This window comes from Chelonoidis abingdonii, chromosome 5 (genome assembly GCF_003597395.2).
Source record: "Chelonoidis abingdonii isolate Lonesome George chromosome 5, CheloAbing_2.0, whole genome shotgun sequence".
NCBI lineage: Eukaryota > Metazoa > Chordata > Testudines > Testudinidae > Chelonoidis > Chelonoidis abingdonii.
This window is the reverse complement of record NC_133773.1, coordinates 55,049,547-55,068,355: the sequence shown is the minus strand read 5'-3', so window position 1 is coordinate 55,068,355 and position 18,809 is coordinate 55,049,547. Positions and strand designations below refer to the sequence as shown.

The window sequence follows — 18,809 nt, the reverse complement described above, 5'->3', positions numbered from 1 at the left end:
ACTGGATCAGCCAGCCCCATTTATTTTTAAAAGGAGGACATTTGCCATTTGAATCTTGTTTGCTAATCTCTAGCACTATATTCTCCTTTCTGGATAAATGTATGATATGTTTTTTCAAGCTTTTAGGGCTCCTACAGTAGGGTGTCATCTAAGGCATGCAACGTGTGAAACAATTCACTAACCTTTCTTTCCCATAAAGAAATGTTAAGAAAACATCTGAGGTCATAAACTTCCCTGAGAATCCAGAGATCATTTAACAGCAATCCCAGTTCCAAGGCCGCAACAATTCCAATCTCTCTCCATAGAGCAGAGCCCACCGCAACCCAGCAGCTCTCCTCTTTTAGCTAGATAAAGCAGACCAATTTATCAGGCTCTATAGCAAACATATCTCATCAATATATCAATTAGAGGTCTTCTGCAATCCTCACTTGTCAAACTATCAAACCCTTTTAATAGTCACAGGGCCAAAATAGGCTCTGAATTTACACCAAACATTTCCTCTTTAACCATCATTATGATCATGTAGTCTTCTGTACAGGAAGGGACAGAGGAGTGATGGTTAGGGAACGAGGGTGGCGTACAGCTGACTTTTAGTTAATGTGGTAATAGAATCCAAAAATATTACTAATTAATTTTTCTGGTATAGATCAATCTGAACTAATTACTGTAAATCAAGAAATGAGTAAGGAATTATACAAAATGCTAGTCCATAGCAGTCAAATTAAGTTGACAACTGTACATGAGGTGGAAAGTACTGTTGAGGATTAATATGATTCAGTCATATTAATTTCCGTATGTATGTTGGTCATCTCCCCCTTGACTGCATTAACGTCATGATGCAAATTGGAGTTCACCGTATATTTCAGACAGCATTAGAATTGTAACTATTCAGTAACACCAGAAAGTTCTATCTTGGAAGGTTTAAAATCAGCTACAGTATGTCAGAAAATTCTAGAACGAGCATAATTATGACAGTATACTAAATTGGAGTTGAAGCAAGGGTAGGAGACAGAAGGGGGAAAATATCTTTATGTGAGAAAGGATAATGGAAGAAAGTCTCTTTTTGTGAGAAACAAAATGATCAGACTTGCAGGTTCAAAGATAAAGTCTATTAAATATATTATTTTACATTTATTTAGTACCTTCAGTCAAAAAGTCTGTGGAAGAATTTTACAGCCATTAATTATATTCCATAATACCTCTTAGAGAGAGGTAGGAGATATTGAAATCATCTCACCATTGAAAGGTAGCTATCTCTAGGGAAAAATTCAACTGGTAGTAACACACAGCATTGTCACACAGCAATTTAGGGATATGAATTGAAGGAAACAGCCAAATCTTTGGTCCCTTCTCTGGCTGCTGCAAAACTGGCTTAACTGGCTGATGTGGGAGGCAGAATGTTATTATTGTAGCTAGACGGGAGTTTGGCCAGGACATTTAAGGCTAATAGTTCTACTTCTGCAAAAAGTATCATGAGATGTTGAAAACCCAAAAGTGGGACAAGCAGATTTTTCTGTTGCAACATGAAACAAGTACTTTTCATAGCACTGTGCAGTTTAATAATATACTTGGTCTCTGGATCAGAACAGTCAGAGGAAAAAAAAGCAACTGCTGAATCACTAACATACCACTACTTGCATCACTCTGATTTTCCTTGGAAGTCTCTCCTCCAAATATTGACAATATCCAACTTCCCACAGTTTGCTTGGAAACTATACGGCTTCAGAACATTGCTGAGAGATGTTGCACACAGAGTAATCACGATGTCTGTTATAAGGTTGCCTAACCATTTCCATGATCCCCCTATTTTCAATTATTTATAATTTTGACAAATGTTAACCTTTCAGGATGCAGTTTTCCATGGTTGCAGACTGCCTCAAGTTCATTTTTTTTTGGGAGGGCAGGGAGAAAAGGGAGGATTAATCAAAAACAGTGTCACTGTTTTCAAGAAAGAGGTCAATGAAAAATAGCTAGTTTTGGCTACGTTAAAAAATAAAATTACCACCATCTTTTGAACAGCTCTAGCATCTCAGTGGTTTGAAACAGGATCCTGAAGTTTGAGAGAGAAATAGCTCTGTGGCCAACCATTCACTGTCCCAATGAAAATCCATCCAGATTTTACCAAGTTATAAACCATGTAAAATCGCCACTTTTGCACATGCACAAGTTCAAACTCATACTGCATCATTCTGAAATAAATGCACAGCACTATATGTCCATACAGGACAAAAGGAAAATGGCAGCAATAACTTCAGTTGCTGTTTTCCCTCCATCAAATACCCTTTGGCTTAGGGTCAGCAATGTAATGATCATGACAGTTATTAAATAACAAACCTGTGAACTAGAAAGAAATAAAACTGATACTAGACGTTGCTGTGCTAAATAAAGAACATAAATAGCAATTACATAAACTTACGAACCTTCAGCATTCTTTGAATAATTTTGGTAAGAATGGATAATAGGGAGTGAAAAAACACAAGAGAACCAATTTTGTCATCTAAAAAATCAGGATTAATTTAAAGTTTTGAACTTAAAGTATCATAGAAGTGTAGGATTGGAACTGTTGAAATATATCTCCTAATTACTGTATACCATTTGGAACATAAAATATACTTAAACCTTTGTAACAAATGCGACTTACCTGAGTCCCTAGCCAGTGCCGTGCTCCAATAGAGTTCCATGGTGGCCATGCCATCACCAGCATGGTGCCTGCTGGGACATCACTCAAATCAGAAGCAGATTAGCTACATCAGAAAAGTTCTTTTGAGGACCTAGAGGTGGAAAAAAAACCCAGTAGGTTTAATGTTGGGCTGAAAGGCATTTAGAACATTACAACTATTGGGGGCATTCAGCACATATAGTTAAAGTTGCTGAAATTTTGTAAGTCATCTTTAAATCCTCCAAATGTTTGAAAAACAAGACATGGACTTTTAAAAGGTTCCATTTATCCATTCAGTGCCGGAGACCCATCTTGCTTCTGTCATCTTTGAATGCTAAAGTATGTTGGGTTTTTTGGAAAAGGGTGTTTTGGTGGAGTCTCTTTTTTTTGATTGATAACAACAAGTCACAAGAGAGACTGAAGCTAAGTTAGAAAAGGAGCAGTACTAGTACCATTAATGTCAAAAGAGTTCCATGCTTGATGCAATGGTAGGAGTGTTGTCCTAACAAAACCGAAACGTTGCTTTTTGTGCATGCACAAGTACACACACACACTTGCCCCCTGCACAGACATATATACAGTGCAGATGTAGGAAAACTCCTATATTATGAAAGAAGCTAAAAACAAAGTACATTAAGTAATTATCAACGCATGGCAGGAAGGCCAGTTAGTTCTTAAGAAGCTACCCATCATTTTTCCCCCCAGCTTTATTTAAGCAGTGCTTCTGTAGTGGGGTGGCAATATGACAGCTGCCCAACTAGTATCTCTTACTGTCCTCTTAACAGTCCATTCCCTTTTATATTACATTTGTCTCAACTAACACAATGAAAGTAAACTAGAAAATTTTGTTTCTGTTTTAGAGTCAGCTTTTGGTTTTTGCACTCTTGGGTTCTGGTGCACTTGCACAAGTGTTTGGGAGAATGTTTGTTTAAAAAAATCTGTTGCCATTTTAATTTAAACAACATATATGGAATATTTCTAATTAAGTACTGTAAAAGCTCATTTTACAAAAAGTAAAATATGGACAACATTTCACCTGAGACCAGAACTGTAACCACAGTGGGGCGAGCAAGGCAGCCACCCAGGACTCAAAGTCACAGGGGTGGAAAAACAGGGCCAGAGGTGATGTGTGTATGGGTGGGGGGCACACTGGGTCACCGAGGGGAGTCAGGGAATGGAAGTGGCACTTCATCCCAAAGTCCCACCAAACAGGGCCACTCACCCCCTAATGGGGCATGCCCAACAGTTTGAAAACCTCAGTGGGCAGTCACATGCCCCCCAGAACCTTTAAATTGTGTCCACCCCCCCTCAACAGTTATGGTCATCTCTGAATGGGGCAGAAAAATGATGAAAAAACTGGCAGGGGGCACTACTAGGCTTGCTTGCCCTAGCGCTAAAATGCTTAGTTACAGCTCTGCCTGAGAGAGTCCCTTTAACTTGTACCAGCTGTTTTTTATGGTTAGGCTTAATCACAAAGTCCAAACTGCTGCTAACAGGGTGTGATGGGAAAGGCCCCCATCCCACTGACAGCAAGCCCAACAAGAATCCCTGCACTGAGGCAGTGCCAATTAGGCACACCTGCACAGCATGCTGCACCTGGAGAAGGGGAGCTTAATAAATTGAAACTGGCCATAGAGAAGTTTGCCAAATCTACCACAAGGGCAGAACGATCCAGTCAAGTAATTCATCACTTTCTTTCTATGGCCTGAGGTCAGATAGCATAGTTTTCCCATGTACTTTTAGAGAAGAACTTTTTCTGTTGGCTAGATATGTTACAACCAAAAGCAAATAACAATTCAATGTTTTAATAAATCTTTCTTAACCATAATAGCTACAAAAACAAAATACCCAATACTCTGAGACCTAAAGCTTTCTGTAAAACAAATATTTATATAATTAATACTTGTATTTTATTTTCAATATAAATAGCTACAACAAATCTAGCAAACAAATTACTATATAATACTATTATATCATTTACCAAAATACTGATTAAAGCACTTTACCAGTTCTACTCTTTGGTTTGAAGGGAATAAAATTGGGTTCCCAAGTGGCTTTTGCCATTGAATTCAATGGAAGCAGGCCCAAAGAAAGTGATGGCTATAGATAAAAGTTGCCTAACTCTTTCTATTGTAAGATCTGGTTGTCCATTGCTTATAACTTGGCCAAATTTTAACCATCTGGACTGAAAATTTCCATGCTAAGTGACTGCCTCAGACTGACTGATTCTTTTTTAAGTTTCATCAAAAATGGCTCAAACATTTCCAAGAACAAAATTAGGGAAAAATGCATTGTTTGACTAATTTTAAATTCTCACAGTGATTTCACTGAAAAGCTGTAGCAGCCCATGTTTCTGAGCAAGGATTTGAAATTTGACTGCATGGAAAATTTGCCCAAATTCGGCAAAGTTGTAAGCCTTTAAAAATCAGTTTGCATATGCTCAGTAGAGGTTTGTTGGAGCTTGCTACCTAAATTCTCCAAAGATTCCATCCAGAGTTCCAGGGCTGAGTGAGGCTTTCCCTGCAATTGTTCCTTCTGGAAGTTAGGAGCACTGTGGTGAGAGACTCTGGAACTCAGAGAAAGGAGATTCTCTCTCCTGTGCTCTCACTGAACTCCTTGCTGGCACACAACCAGCATGGAGAAGGACCTGGATACTGAGAGATGAGTGTAGGAATTGGGCAGGAGACAGAGATATTTGGGATAGGGAGGGAGAATGAGACAGGAACTGGCAGGGAGAGGAGGGCTGGGAAAAGAAGCTGGATGGATGCGATACGAAGAGAAGGGTGATCAGGCTTTGTGGGACAGAAGCAACAGGGTTTATAACCACAAGAGCACTTCTTTCCTGCAGTTTCCCTATTCAGAGTTGGGAAAAGGCTATAAAACTCTCCAAGACTCATGATTGTACACCTATCTGTCATGCAAATTAGTCTCTCTACAGTCCAGTGGTATCCAGTACATGTATCTTTTCTTGTGGCTGGCCAAGTCTCTGTTCCATATATTGGGATGGATTGAAATACAGTATTATACACTCTATAGTAACTTTACTGGCATATTTTTAATCACAGACAACTGGGGGTCAACTCCTGCCATTTGCACCAAGCAGCTTTGGTATGATGCTGGGTATCACTCAGTAAGGCACCACTGTCAGCAACCACTGATCCTAGGTATTTAAATTCTTTCACTCTTCTAAGTTCTCTGCCTGTAACATCCTTTATTGTGGGTCGTCCTCCCTCAATTATGAAAGCCTCAATCCTATCAAAATTCACCCTAAGTCCCACCTGCTCAAAACTGTGTTGCCACTGTTCAAATTTGGTTTGCAGGGTCTCACAATTTTCTACACAAATCACTAAATCACCAGTGAACAGCATATTCCAAGGCTGCTCTCTTAGGATATTCTCACTTGTTACATCCATGACAACCGCAAACCAAAAAGGCTATAGCTCCATTCAGTTTTGACTATGGTAGTCACTCTATCATACATATCCTGGACAAGATGGACATATGCTTCTGGCACACCTCCATCACAAAACTCCACCAAACTACTTCTCTTGGTGTGTGATTGTACACCTTCTCCAAGTTCACAAGACCAAACTCAGTTGCTGCCTCTTTTCTCTGAGCTTCTCCATGAGGATTCATAGACCAAATATAGCATCAAATATACTCCTTCCCAGCCTAAATCCATACTGACCCTTCCAAATTTCAATTGTTCTATTCAGACACTTTTCAGTAATCTTCTCCTATGCTTTCATAGTGTTTGTTGTCAGCTTAATTTGGTGATAATGAGCACACAGTTTAATATCTTCTTTATGTTTAAAAATAGTCACCACAAAGCTTTTATGCCATTTATCTGACATTTTCTTTCTTAAGAATATCACTGAAGAGACTTGTAAACTACTTGACGCCTTCCTTTCCCAATAACTTCAACAAATCCATTGGTACTTCATCATGCTCAGGTGCTTTCTTCTTTTCCATTTTCCTAAGTGCCTCTACAGCCTCTTCTTCCTGTATGCACTCTATCATGCCCCAATTCATTTTACATGTTTTTAATTCCTCCTTTGAATTCTCTTCACTCATTCAAATCACTCCAGACTTGGCTGAGTCACTCTGCATTTACAGTATTCTATGTTCATTTCTAATATGAGAAAACTCATTCACACTCTTCATCATCTTGCCTTAGCAAGTTTGTAGCTGGTCTTTTCTCCTTCCCAGCCACTTATACAGCTCATCACAGCTTAGCTTTAGCGGATCCCATTGGCCTGGAGCAGCGATCCGTGGAAGCTGCGATCAGCCGGACTTGTGGATGGGCCAGGTAAACACACCAGCCCGATCCACCAGGGGCTTTCCCTACACAAGCGACAACCCCTGTTTGAGAAACCCTGTTATTCAGTACCTCTCCTGCTGCCAAATGACTGACTTCCAAATATTGCTGCTTTTCACCAACTTCTTAATAAAAAAAAAATACTTAAGCTTTATCCTCTCATCCCCGATTTTACATTGGCACTTAATTTAATGACTGGAAGACTGAGACTGCAGCAAATGGCTTAAATATAGTGTAAGCTACAGTCTGAATGAGCTCCGCCATCTATTGGTGAACTAGGGGAAAAGACCTCCAGACCAGACCGTATTTGCATAGACACACCTACTTTGCCTAGATGATCAGCAGGCAGTCCTAGTTTGCTGAAGTGATCAATTTTGACTAGTTTGGGGTTAAAAGTCACCTTAGCGTTGGATGAAGGGATACTGAAATGTTATCCTTATTGTATGAATAAAAGAGCAGCTGAACCGAATTTAATATGCCCTAGTGGGGTGGGGTCCAACTAATGTTAACCTCACTCACCAAGTGACTGGGGATAGGGGTGGAAACGATGCCAAATCCAAGTGAAAGAAAGAGTGGGTGGGGATAGGTGTTCCTACCTGGTGCTGTAGACTCCTCTAAAGGAGTTCTAGATGCTATTTGATTCTCCTCTTCCAGTGTTTAAAGACAGAGCTGCTCTGACTCAATTGAGAGGCCTTATTTCTTCTCAGTGACCACTAGAACTGAGATCACTGATGAGCTAGCCTAGGAGGCTGAGCCTTAGAGCTGGTTTGGGGACGGTGTCATGGTGAAAAGCAATGCAGAGGAAGAAACACTGAGGTTCCCCACTAGCAGGCAAATCACAAAGACCTGGAATCACTAAGAACAGGGCTAAGTGGTGGAGCTTCAGCACATGGCATCGCAACTAAAGGCAACAGCAAGCAGAGACAGCAGCGAGATTAGCGGGCAGCAATTGTGGCAGAGGCAGTAGCAGCATGCAGCAACAGAAGCGGCAGCATCACTAGCAGGCAGTGACAGAGGGGCCAGTAATGCCAGGGGGCAGCAGAAGCAGCAGCGGCAGTGATGGAGGCATTCTGGGACTTCGCTGACCTCAGACAACCAACCATAAGTGAGTTGCAGTGGAGGGGAAATGGAGGAGTGGTATGTTAAAGGGATTTTCATCCATCAGACTTTCACCTAGCAATGTCAGAAACTGAGGCAAAGGATGACTGCCCAAGATACTGTGGGGTGGATGTTTACTTATTTTTTGCTTACTTATGAATCTTGTGCTGGTGTTTCCCCAAGTTAATGTGCCACACCCTCGCCTTTTAATAAGTTTACTTTTGTTATACATAGATTTAGTGCTTGTGAGTGGGGAAGTATTGCCTCTTAGAGGCACCTGGGGTGGTGGCTCGCTTTCCCAGATATCTGGGTGGGGTCTCAAGCTGGTTCTAGGCGGTTCTGATCCCCTAATATTGAACCCAACCATTTTTGCTGCCTCCACCACCTGGCAGAAGGGTTACAGCAGAAACACTTGTGGAACCCCCACTTTCTAGATGCACATGGCTACAATGTGAAAGGGCCACCCCGACCCCTACAATCCTTGACTGATTGGTGGGCAGGCAGAAAAGAGAGATGGCCCCAGAGCCCTGATTGATTAGAGGATGAGAAGGAAATCCCACCCTTAACTTCCTGTTGCCAGACTACCTCTCACGGGGGAGGACAGTAATGCCATGGCATAGAGGGAGCTCTGCCCTTCCCAAGTTGGGAGAGGCCACCTGGGCCAATTGGCTGGCACAGGAATGGAGCTGAAGAGAGCTTAGGTGAAAGCACATTCTGTTGCTGCTGCTTTTAGGAGACCTACATACAGCCTGAATCTAGAGTTAGAGGATCGGCTTCAGAAGGAGGCTAGGAGAATGGCCCAGACACTGCAGCCTTGACCAGCACAGTGATCATGGTGAAGGACAACAGGCAACACAGCTAGATAAGTGAGGTTCTGGAAATAATCTGGAAACTGTCAGAACAAAACTGGGCTTTTTTTCCCCCATTTTTTTCTAGAGGCTTGGTATGGAAAAATTGGGGGGAAATTGAAACAAACTTTGTAAATTATTCTGTTTTCCAGAAGCTGGGAATGGGCGACAGGGGAGGGATCACTTGATGATGACCTGTTCTCTTCATTCCTTCTGGGGCACCTGGCATTGGCGACTATTGAAAGACAGGATACTGGGCGAGATGGACCTTTTGTCTGACCCAGTATGGCTGTTCTTATATTTCCTCTCAGAATGACCAGTGACAGAATTTTAGAGTAATGATATTTAAAAAGTGACAAAGAGTCCTATGGCACCTTATAGACTAACAGACGTATTGGAGCATAAGCTTTCGTGGGTGAAAGCTTTGAGCAAGCCTTTTCTATAGCTATAATATGAACATGTAATACAAAATTAATGGGGTTCTTTGACTAGCAGTACTTACAAATGGGTGGACAAATGTCTGGGAGGGAGGAATTATAACCTGAGGGACAGTTCACACCTCATCAGGGCACGTTTGGGACAAACCCAGGCCAGACTCACAGGAACAAAGGACACTGGCCTAGGCAGCAACAAAGGATCTATTGGACTCTGAAATGAATCCCCCCTCTTCCCTTGATCAGTTTGGGACTACGATGAGGTAATGCTCACCTCACTCTGAAGGGCCAGGGGGACAAAGCCAAGAGGGAACAAAGAACATGATAAAATGGAGAGACATTTGCCATGTTCTCTCTCTTCTACCTCCATTTACAGACACCACCGCCAAGTAACTGGCAACCAGCCAGCCTGTGGTGAGAAGCATCTAAGTTTGTAAGGGCACTGAAAGTGTTAAGATCAGCTTAGAACGTGTTTTGCTTTTATTTCATTTGACCAAATCTGACTTGTTATGCTTTGACTTATAATTACTTAAAAATCTATCTTTTGTAGCTAATAAATTTGTTTATTCTACCTGAAGCAGTGCATTTGGTGTGGATTGTGTCAGAGATTCCCCTTGGGATAACAAGCCTGGTATGTATCAATTTCTTTGTTAAATTAACAAACTCATATAAGCTTGCTGCATCCAGCGGGCATAACTGGACACTGCAGGACAGAGGTTCCTAGGTTTGTGTCTGGGACCGGAGATATTGGTTACAGTCATTCAGTTCCACAATCCAAGCAGCAGCTGGCCAAAAGTGCTCACTCACATAGCTGGGAGCAGCTTACATGCTAGAGGCTGTGTGTGAACAGCCCAGGTGACTGACAACTGCTTGCCTATGCTAAAGCATAACAACTAACACAGAATGACTACCTACAAACTTTCACTAAAAGAGTTATCAACATTCCCCCTAAAACTCAAAACAGCTTTCTTACCCCATGGCCTGATCACTGTGGCTGTGCTTTTTTTTTTTTTTTTTAATTTGTTTGTCTTCAGTTTAGATTTTAAAAAACATTAGAAAAGAAGAAAGAAAGTGGGCTGGAGAGAGGGGAAAGTGAAGGAGAGGGCGCTAACTCCTTATCTCTGTTTAAAAAAAAAAAAGCTAACTTTTTTACATAAGCTAATTTTGTCTTGTTTTTTATATAAATCCAAACTTTAAAAAACAATTTTTTTTTTTTTTTTTTTATTAAAAACATATGTAAACTCCACTCAACTGCCAGTTTTCATATTCTTAGCCAGTTCAGCTTTGGTACTTTAAAACTACTATTTTTAAAAGGATGGGCTAGTATCTTAAGCCTTTTCAGTTCACTAAACTTCTACAAATGTCCCTAAGAGTGGCCTTGTTTTGTTACAGCTTAGTCAATACTGCTTTTTCATGTTGAACTTTTACAAAAAACAAACATACATACTTCAAATAGGCCTCACTGCATACAGAATATCCTTTAAAAAGGACATGTTACGTTACATCTCAGATAATGCTGTATTTTCATGTTAAAAAAACGTTTATTTAATATAATGAAACACTGCATGTTTAGCAAGTGTTAAAAGTATGGGAGGGGAGTCAAGGGGGGGTGTTCTTCAGAGAGGCTCTCTCTGAGCTTCATGCTGTCACAAAGTGATGTTTTTTGTCTTTTACAATCAGTAAATGGCATAAAATACTTTTTAGAACTTTCACAAAGTGCCTTTCAATGTAATCTCACCATCTGTTAAAACTTTAACAGTGTTTAAAAAGTTAAGAAAGAAGTCTGTGTAAAACAACAAGCAAACTGAAGGGTTGACCCCTAGAGCATTGCTAAGGCAGACTATAGTACATGGATTGCTGGCTAACCTAATTAGTCTTATCTGTTTTTAAAACAGAGAAAGCCACAGCTCCAGCCTGTGATGTATTATTTTAATAAAATCTATGGACCCAAAACAAACACAGGAACTTGTACCTGTGTCTCAGCACACGGGATGCAAACATTTAAAAACAAAGACATTCTTATAATGCAACAGAAAAAAAAAAATCAAACAAATCTATAAGTTAAGAAAATGAAAGCTTAATATAACTTTTACATGGATTTGTTAAAAAGTGGGGAGGAAAATAAACTTCTCTCTGATCCACTGGATTACTGAATAAGGGGAATATAAACTAGCTGTTACTAAGGTTCTGTAGTTTTAATTCGGGGGTGTTTCTGCAAGTTCCTTTTTTATTGAAACACACCTGTAAAAATGTTAAATAAAGGGCTGTATCTTCATATAGGCTTGCCTTTTAGAGTGTTTATTCCTTTACAAAACTTAATAAAACTTTCACTTGTATTTGTTAAAAAGTGGGGGAAGCAGCAGCCTTCTTATCTCTGATCCACTCCCTCACAGAAGCTGTTTTTGCTAACAGTGGCTTTGCAGCAAAAGCATGCTGCTTCAAATTGCCCTCACTGAAAAATGACCAATGTTAGTCTAAAACACAGAAGGAAAAACCTTTTTATCATTATAATTTACTTATAAACAGTTTGTCCATGGTTTTAACCCTGGGATGGTTTCTGAATGCTAATTTTTTATTGAAATGCATATGTCAAAGTGCTAAATGAAGAGTTGTTACTTTAAAAGACAAGCCTATTTGAAGTGTTTATTCCTTTACAAAGGTTAATATAACTTTCACTTGTATTTGTTAAAATGTGGGGGAAGAAACAAACTTCTTCTCTATGATCCACCGGTTTACAGAATAAGGGGAATATAAAGTGGCTGTTACTAAACCTCTGGGATGTTTATGAATGCTCTTTTTTTAAAATTGAAACAGCCTGTAAAAATGTTAAATGAAGGAATGTGTCTTCATATAGGCTTGTCTTTTCAAGTGATTATAAAATAGAGCTTTATTCCTTTACAAAGCTTAATATAACTTTTATTTGCTTTTGTTCAAGAGTCTGAAAAGAAAAACATCTTATCTCTATGTTCTGGGCATCTATCAGCCCTCTCTCTCTCTTATTCACTGGCTAACAAAGCTGTTTTTGCTGCAGCTTCAAATTGTCCTCACCAAAAGCATAGGGAAAACTTTTAAAAACTGTTTGTTACTAAGGGCTTATGGTTTTAACCTTTATTAAAACATCTATGTAAAAGTATTACATAGCAGAAAAGATGCTTGGGGTCTGTTTTTTTTAGATAAGGCAGTTAAAGAGGGGTAGTGAGGGGAGGGGAGGGAGATGGCTCTTGTTTAAAAATCTTGGGACTACAGGATTGGTTCCAGAAAATGTATTCTATAATGCAGCTACAGAACAACATCCGATTGGTCCGACCCAAAGGCAGAGATAATTAGCCTGACAGGTTGTAAGCCTTGGGAGCTCTCTCTTTCCCCAGGAACAGTCACAAGGGTAAGATCTCTCTCTCTTGCTCTGATTCATCCATGCACTGCCTTTCTTTTCCCTATCTTTATAAGTTTCTCTTTTATTTAACCTTTCTCAATGCTCTTTTCTTAACCTACCCTTATATTTAATATTTTAAATGGTTTCCTGTTAACCTACTGTTATACTTTTTACCATGTGCTTACTAAACAGTCTCCACTTCATAAAATTCTTTTTTTTCTGCCATGTGTTCTTTTTAATCCAACTTTATATTTAATAAACATTTTACATTTATTTCAGTTTTTTATTCTTTAATAACCTGCCAAACTAATCCTTTAAAATCTCTCCTTAATAAACCTAACCAAAAATCTTTCTTTTCTTTAATAACTTGCCTCTATTCTTTCAAACTAACCCATTTAAAAACAAAAATCTTTATTTTTCTTTAAGGTCTCTCTTTGTATTCTTTTATAACATGCCAAACTAGGTCTTTAAAATCATTTCACCTCACTAAACCTAACCAAATAATTTTTCTTCTATTTAATCATCTTTCTTTCTTTTTGTCCTCTAAACCTAACCAAATCTTTCTCTCTCTTTTTTTTTTTTTTTTTTTTAATCTTTAAGGCCTCTCTTTCTATTCTTTCAACCTTTTTCTCTAAACAATCAACCAAACATACCAAAGCAAAAGCATGTTGTGACGGTGCACCCCATAAAGCTTTATGGAAGTATGCTTATGAATGTATATGACATAACTGGAACATGTTTTATGCTACAGCCATGTAACATATCTCTGTAAACATATCTCTGCCCAGTCAAGAAACACATAACGAACAATGGATCTTGGAAGACTCCAATCCACATAAGAAGTCTACTTGAGGATGTTCAAAGTAGCATGCGAACCATGGCTGATACCTGTAAGTTCTGAGTCATGCATGGATATGTGACTTGCCCATGTGACTCCAAAACTTCATCTTGTAGCTGGGATTCTACACGGGGAAGGAGGGGTGTCCACCCACAAAAGAAAGTCTATTTAAACCCCTGAGAGACTCCTCCATTTTGTCTTCAGCTAGCTCAAGAGATAGCCTCTCCACCCCCAAGAATACATGAAAGAAACTGGAACAAAGGACAGTAACTGCAGGGGGTGTGAGTGATTGCTGGACCCAGACTAGAAGAAGACTAGTCTGTAAAAAAGGAAGCTTACTGGAACACCTCTGAGGGTGAGGTTTTATCTATATTCAGTTTTCTTACTGTATTAGACATAGACTTGCGTGTTTTGTTATATTTTGCTTGGTAATTTACGTTGTTCTGCCTGTTACTACTTGGAACCACTTAAATCCTACTTTCTGTATTTAATAAAATCACTTTTTTACTTATTAATTAACCCAGAGTGTGTATTAATACTGGGGGGGGGGGGCAAACTGCTGTACATCTCTCTATCAGTGTTATCAGTGCTATCAGTGTTATAGAGGGCAAACAATTTATGAGTTTACCCTGTATATGCTTTATACTGGGTAAAACCGATTTATTTGGCATTGGACCCCATTGGGAGTTGGGCATCTGAGTGTTAAAGACAGGAACACTTCTTCAGTTGCATTCAGTTAAGTCTGCAGTGATAAATAGCCCGTTTTATTTAAGGCCACATCTGGCTGACCTTTTAGAATAGTATGTCATATAAAAGCTTCGAAAACTGTCATTCTGCAATCAGTTTTGCACCTAATTTGAGCAGCCATTCCTTCCTTAATGCTGCTGAAAATATGCTGACCTCTAAATTTCCACATTTTGTAATGTAGCAATTGAGTGTCCTGTTTCTGATGACCACCTCACTGTTGGTGCAGCCATCCACCTAGGAAATCCATGTGTTGTGCAGAGAACAGAAACAGCAGTCATTCCAGTCCAGAAAGCCTAGTAGACAGAAAGGGAGAGAAACGAATTGCAGGTCCAGCAAAGTGCCCAGCCCTAGGCAGGAAAGAAATGCATCTGGGGCACTGTTTCCAAATTAAAAGTGCCAGTCCTGAAAACACATGGTTCACTTTAACCACGGGAGTAGTCCCACTGACTTCATGGACTAGGCAGATGTTTACAGTGATGTACATGCTTAAGGGGCTGCAGGACTACATGAGGGAGTTTGGGTACAGCAGGGGATGAGAGCTCTGGGAGGGAGTTTGAATGCAGGAGAGGGCTCCAGGCTGGGGTAGAGGGTTGGGGTGCAGGAGAAGGTGCAGAGTGCAGGCTCCAGCTACTACATGAGACATGCCCTAAATTTTTGGTAGAAATGTCTTTCATCTCACATTAATTTTTTTCAGCTCTACCACTTTGTCCTCCATGCTGTCCAAAGGGGTGCCTTCCTTGTAGCATATAATTATTTCTTCACTTGCATATGAATAGTGCTTGTAGAATTTGTTGGACTCAGGTTGTTGTTGTTGAGGCATATGGAGACAGTAGAAGGAGAGTGCCTACAGGCCAAGACCCCTGTTTCTTCTGACTCAGCCACAAAAACTTATTGTTTATTTTTACTATTCTGCTGCCAGCCAGGCTGAAATAGTAGTGAGGCAATGGCCCTGGAGGTAGAGGTCTTAACAAGAGGAGCTTTCTGCTTGTTTGTAAACATAATGTGGAGGATATTGGCCTAAGAGATGTTGTTAGCCATATAAATCATTCATTATAACATTCATATTTCTCAATTGTATTTTGCAAATCAGTAATTCTCAAATCTGCTGCTGAAATTTTTGAAATCATTTCCGTATTCTTATCAATTCCAGCTAAGACTTACTGCATCAGTTTTTGACATCAGTGAATGGTTTCATATGTTATGGCAGAGCATATGCTTCCATTCTCTGAAATCTCCTAAAGTCAGCTGACTTGTGCAAGAAATTAGGAAGGCAGCCACAGGGCCTGGGTCCAACTCTGATGAGTTTTAAATAAGACTCATTATGTCTGGCAGGAAAAATGATGATTCTTATAGATGGAGTCATCATTCAAAGTGGAGAAACTATGGCTCAGTTAACAGAGACTAACCAAATATATCACTGGATAGAAAAGCAAGAAGCAGAACTGCCCAACCATATATAAATATATATATATATATATATATTTAGCTCTGCACACTCAAATATCCTTGTTAGTATGAGTTAGTGTAACATTATTTTTCTTCTTTTGTATTATTTTAATTTGCAATGACATTGTCCTTGGTCTCTGTAGACACTGTGCATCAGAATTTTATTTGTTGTTAAATTAAGCCTCTTTTTGCCCTCAGCTGTTGCATGTCTCATCTATTTTTGTAAGCAAGCAGTCTGCTGAAATTCACAAGAGCAGAATCTTTTTTTTTTTAAATAAATAATACGTTCATTATTTTACAGAGTAAACAAACAGGCACAATCCCAGTATTGCCAGCCTCAAACATTAAACAATCATGAGCAAGACCCCCATCCACCCACCAAAATGAAATTATTTTTAATGTATTTCGGTCTGTCTTGATTTTTGACCTCTTCCTGCCAGGGCTGCCCACAGGGGTGGGGGGAGGAGAGGCAAGTGGGGCAACTTGCCCCGGGCCCCGCAGGGGCCCTGCGAGCCCTGGCCCGGTGGTCCAGGTCTTTGGCGGCATTTCAGCGCGGGGTGGAGGGGGCCTTCAGTGCTGCCAAAGACGCAGAGCGACTGAAGGGCCTCCCGCCGCCGAAATGCCACCGAAGACCCGGACCGCCGTCAGGTGAGTACAAATGCCGCAGCTCCCCTGCTTTGCTCCAGGGCCCCTGAATCCTCTGGGCAGCCCTGCTTCCTGTCCATCCCCATTGTGCCTATGTGACAATTAGCATTGCCAGTGCTCCCAAAAATATTCAGCATTTGGTCCCTGTTGCAGGAGTTCTCACCCCTACTTCTGCCTTGCTGCCTCATCCCTGCCCCTCCTGCAATTCCTAGGAAGCTTCTTCTCACTCTCCCAGGCCTGAGGTGAGCTGCAGTAGGGTCCTTCTTCTCCCCCTTCTGTCCCTTCCCAGGTCTGATGTTGCAAGATAGGAGAGTTGAGAAGCAGAGGAACTGCCCCATCGATCACAAAAGAAAATGGGTGGGGGGAGCAATCAATGGCAGCTCAATGCGCCGGTTCATTCCTCAGCGGCAATTCGGTGGGTCTTTCACTCCGAGAAGAACTGAGAGACCCACCACCAAATTGCCGCCAAAAACCTGGACATGCCGCCCCTTCCCATTGGCTGCCCCAAGCATCTGCTTCGTTCGCTGGTGCCTGGAGCCTGACTAGTAGATTGGCTGGGGCCCCAGCCAAAAAAATCACAAGAGTTAACAACCCTGGTTCTGCCTTGCCAACTATTGCCCCCTGAAATCTAAACACCCATATTCCCTACATAGTGTCTCTGAGAAGCAGTAATTTAGATGCATTTTGCAACACAAGTTCAACTAGCATTGCCAACCCTCCTGATTTCTGACCCTATCTCCCAGAGGCTACTGAAACCAGACTGGGAGATTTTAGGCGCGGACACTCCAGCAGCGCAGTGGGGCTAAGGCAGGTTCCCTACCTGCCCTGGCCTCGTGCCACTCCCGAAAGTGGCTTGCAGCCCCTGGGGGAGGAGAGAGAGAAAGGTGGCTCTGCACTCTGCCTCCCCCGCAGCTCCGACTCTGCAACTCCCATTGGCCAGGAACTGCAGCCAATGGGAGCTGCAGGGGTGGTGCATGTAGATGTGGGCAGCACGTGGAGCTCCCTGCCCCGCCCCCAAGGGCTGCAGGGATGGGCTAACCACATCTGGGAGCAGTGTGAGGCCAGGGCAGGCAGGGAGTCTGGCTTATCCCCGCTGCGCTACCGACCGCAAGCCACCCAAAGTAAGCACCTCCCAGCTGGAGCCTGCACTCTGCACCTTCTCCTGTACCCCAACCCCCTCCCCAACCTGGAACCCTCTCCTGCATTCAAACTCCCTCCCAGAACCCTCATCCCCTCCTGCACCCAAACTCTCTGGCAGAGCCCTCACCCTCCCCTGCACCTCAACCCCCTGCCCCAGCCCTGAGTATCCTTCAGCACTCAAACTCTCTGCCAGAGCTTGCACCCTGCAGCCCCTCCTACATCCCAAACCCTTGACCCAGGCTCAGCCCGGAGCCCTCTCCCACACTCCAAACCCCTCAGCCCCACCTCCCAACCCAGAGCCCACACCCTCTGCCCCAGCCCAGTGAAAGTGAAGGAAGGTGGGGGAGAGCGAACAACTGGGGGGGGGGAGTGGATTGAGTGAGGTGGGGCGTTGGAAGGGGAGGGCCAGGGGTGGGACCTCAGGGAAAGGGGGGCAGAGGGTGGGGCAATGGTGTTTGGTTTTTTGTCATTAGACAGTTGGCAACCCTAAGTTCCACAGGACAATATCCCATGTGAGTGGGAGCTTTCCCTTGGCTCCCATTCTCCCCTGCCACAACATCCAGGCTGCATGAAGCTGAGCTCCATAATTATAAGCAAAGAAGCACTAGAGATAACTGAAATTGAGAAAAAGAAAATGCTGCAGCATAGCCAGGCTTCTGTTCAGCACAGCTCCTACTTCCTTTTCTATGGTTTCATTCTCCATACCATATAGAAGAGGGGAGCAGTCAACATTTACAGAACAAATTGAAGACTTATAACTGTTTAAGATGTTGTGGTGGCAGAGTTCTAAAGTTTGGCATAAAATTAATTGCTGTACAGCTTCAAGATTTGCTTACACATATTCTCACAAAGCCAGTTGTCAATTGAAGAGGGAGGACACATCTCAGAGGCAAAGTTGTTTACAATACACTGCTACACCAAGTCTGACCATTTTATGTCCAATACTTCAGAGCAATGCTAGTGAACTTCAGAATGCAACTCGTCAGTTGCACAGTGCAGATCATAGCTTGTTGGGATTTTCTATCAGTTTGTACCACAAAGCATGAGATTTGCTTCCATCTATTATTTTAGTTTGCATAGTGTGACAAAGTTCCTCCTCTACTTTGGTGGGTCCTGCGCTTATTGGCAGATTTGTTCACCTCAGTGATCTTCCCCTCTTGTGGAACCCACAGTCTGGGTCAGCTCCTCCTGTGTCTGATCAGGAGTTGGGAGGAACCCAGGCCCACCCTCTACTCTGGGTTCCAGCCCAGGGCCCTGTGGATC

At 41.7% G+C, this 18,809-nt stretch overlaps 1 protein-coding gene across 6 annotated transcripts in view; it reads right to left on the bottom strand.

Annotated features, from left to right (window-relative positions):
• IL15 (interleukin 15) overlaps nt 1-18,809 on the bottom strand; it is a 72,362-nt gene that overhangs the window by 48,746 nt on the left and 4,807 nt on the right. For 5 of the 6 annotated variants that reach the window (XM_032768982.2, XM_032768979.2, XM_075066285.1 and 2 more), the window contains exon 2: nt 2,642-2,771. The exons of the other annotated variant lie outside the window; for it this stretch is intronic. In XM_032768982.2, coding sequence (XP_032624873.1) covers nt 2,642-2,690 — 49 coding nt within the window. In that variant the 5' untranslated portion in view covers nt 2,691-2,771. The remainder of the gene's footprint in view (nt 1-2,641; nt 2,772-18,809) is intronic. 6 annotated transcript variants of the gene reach the window in all.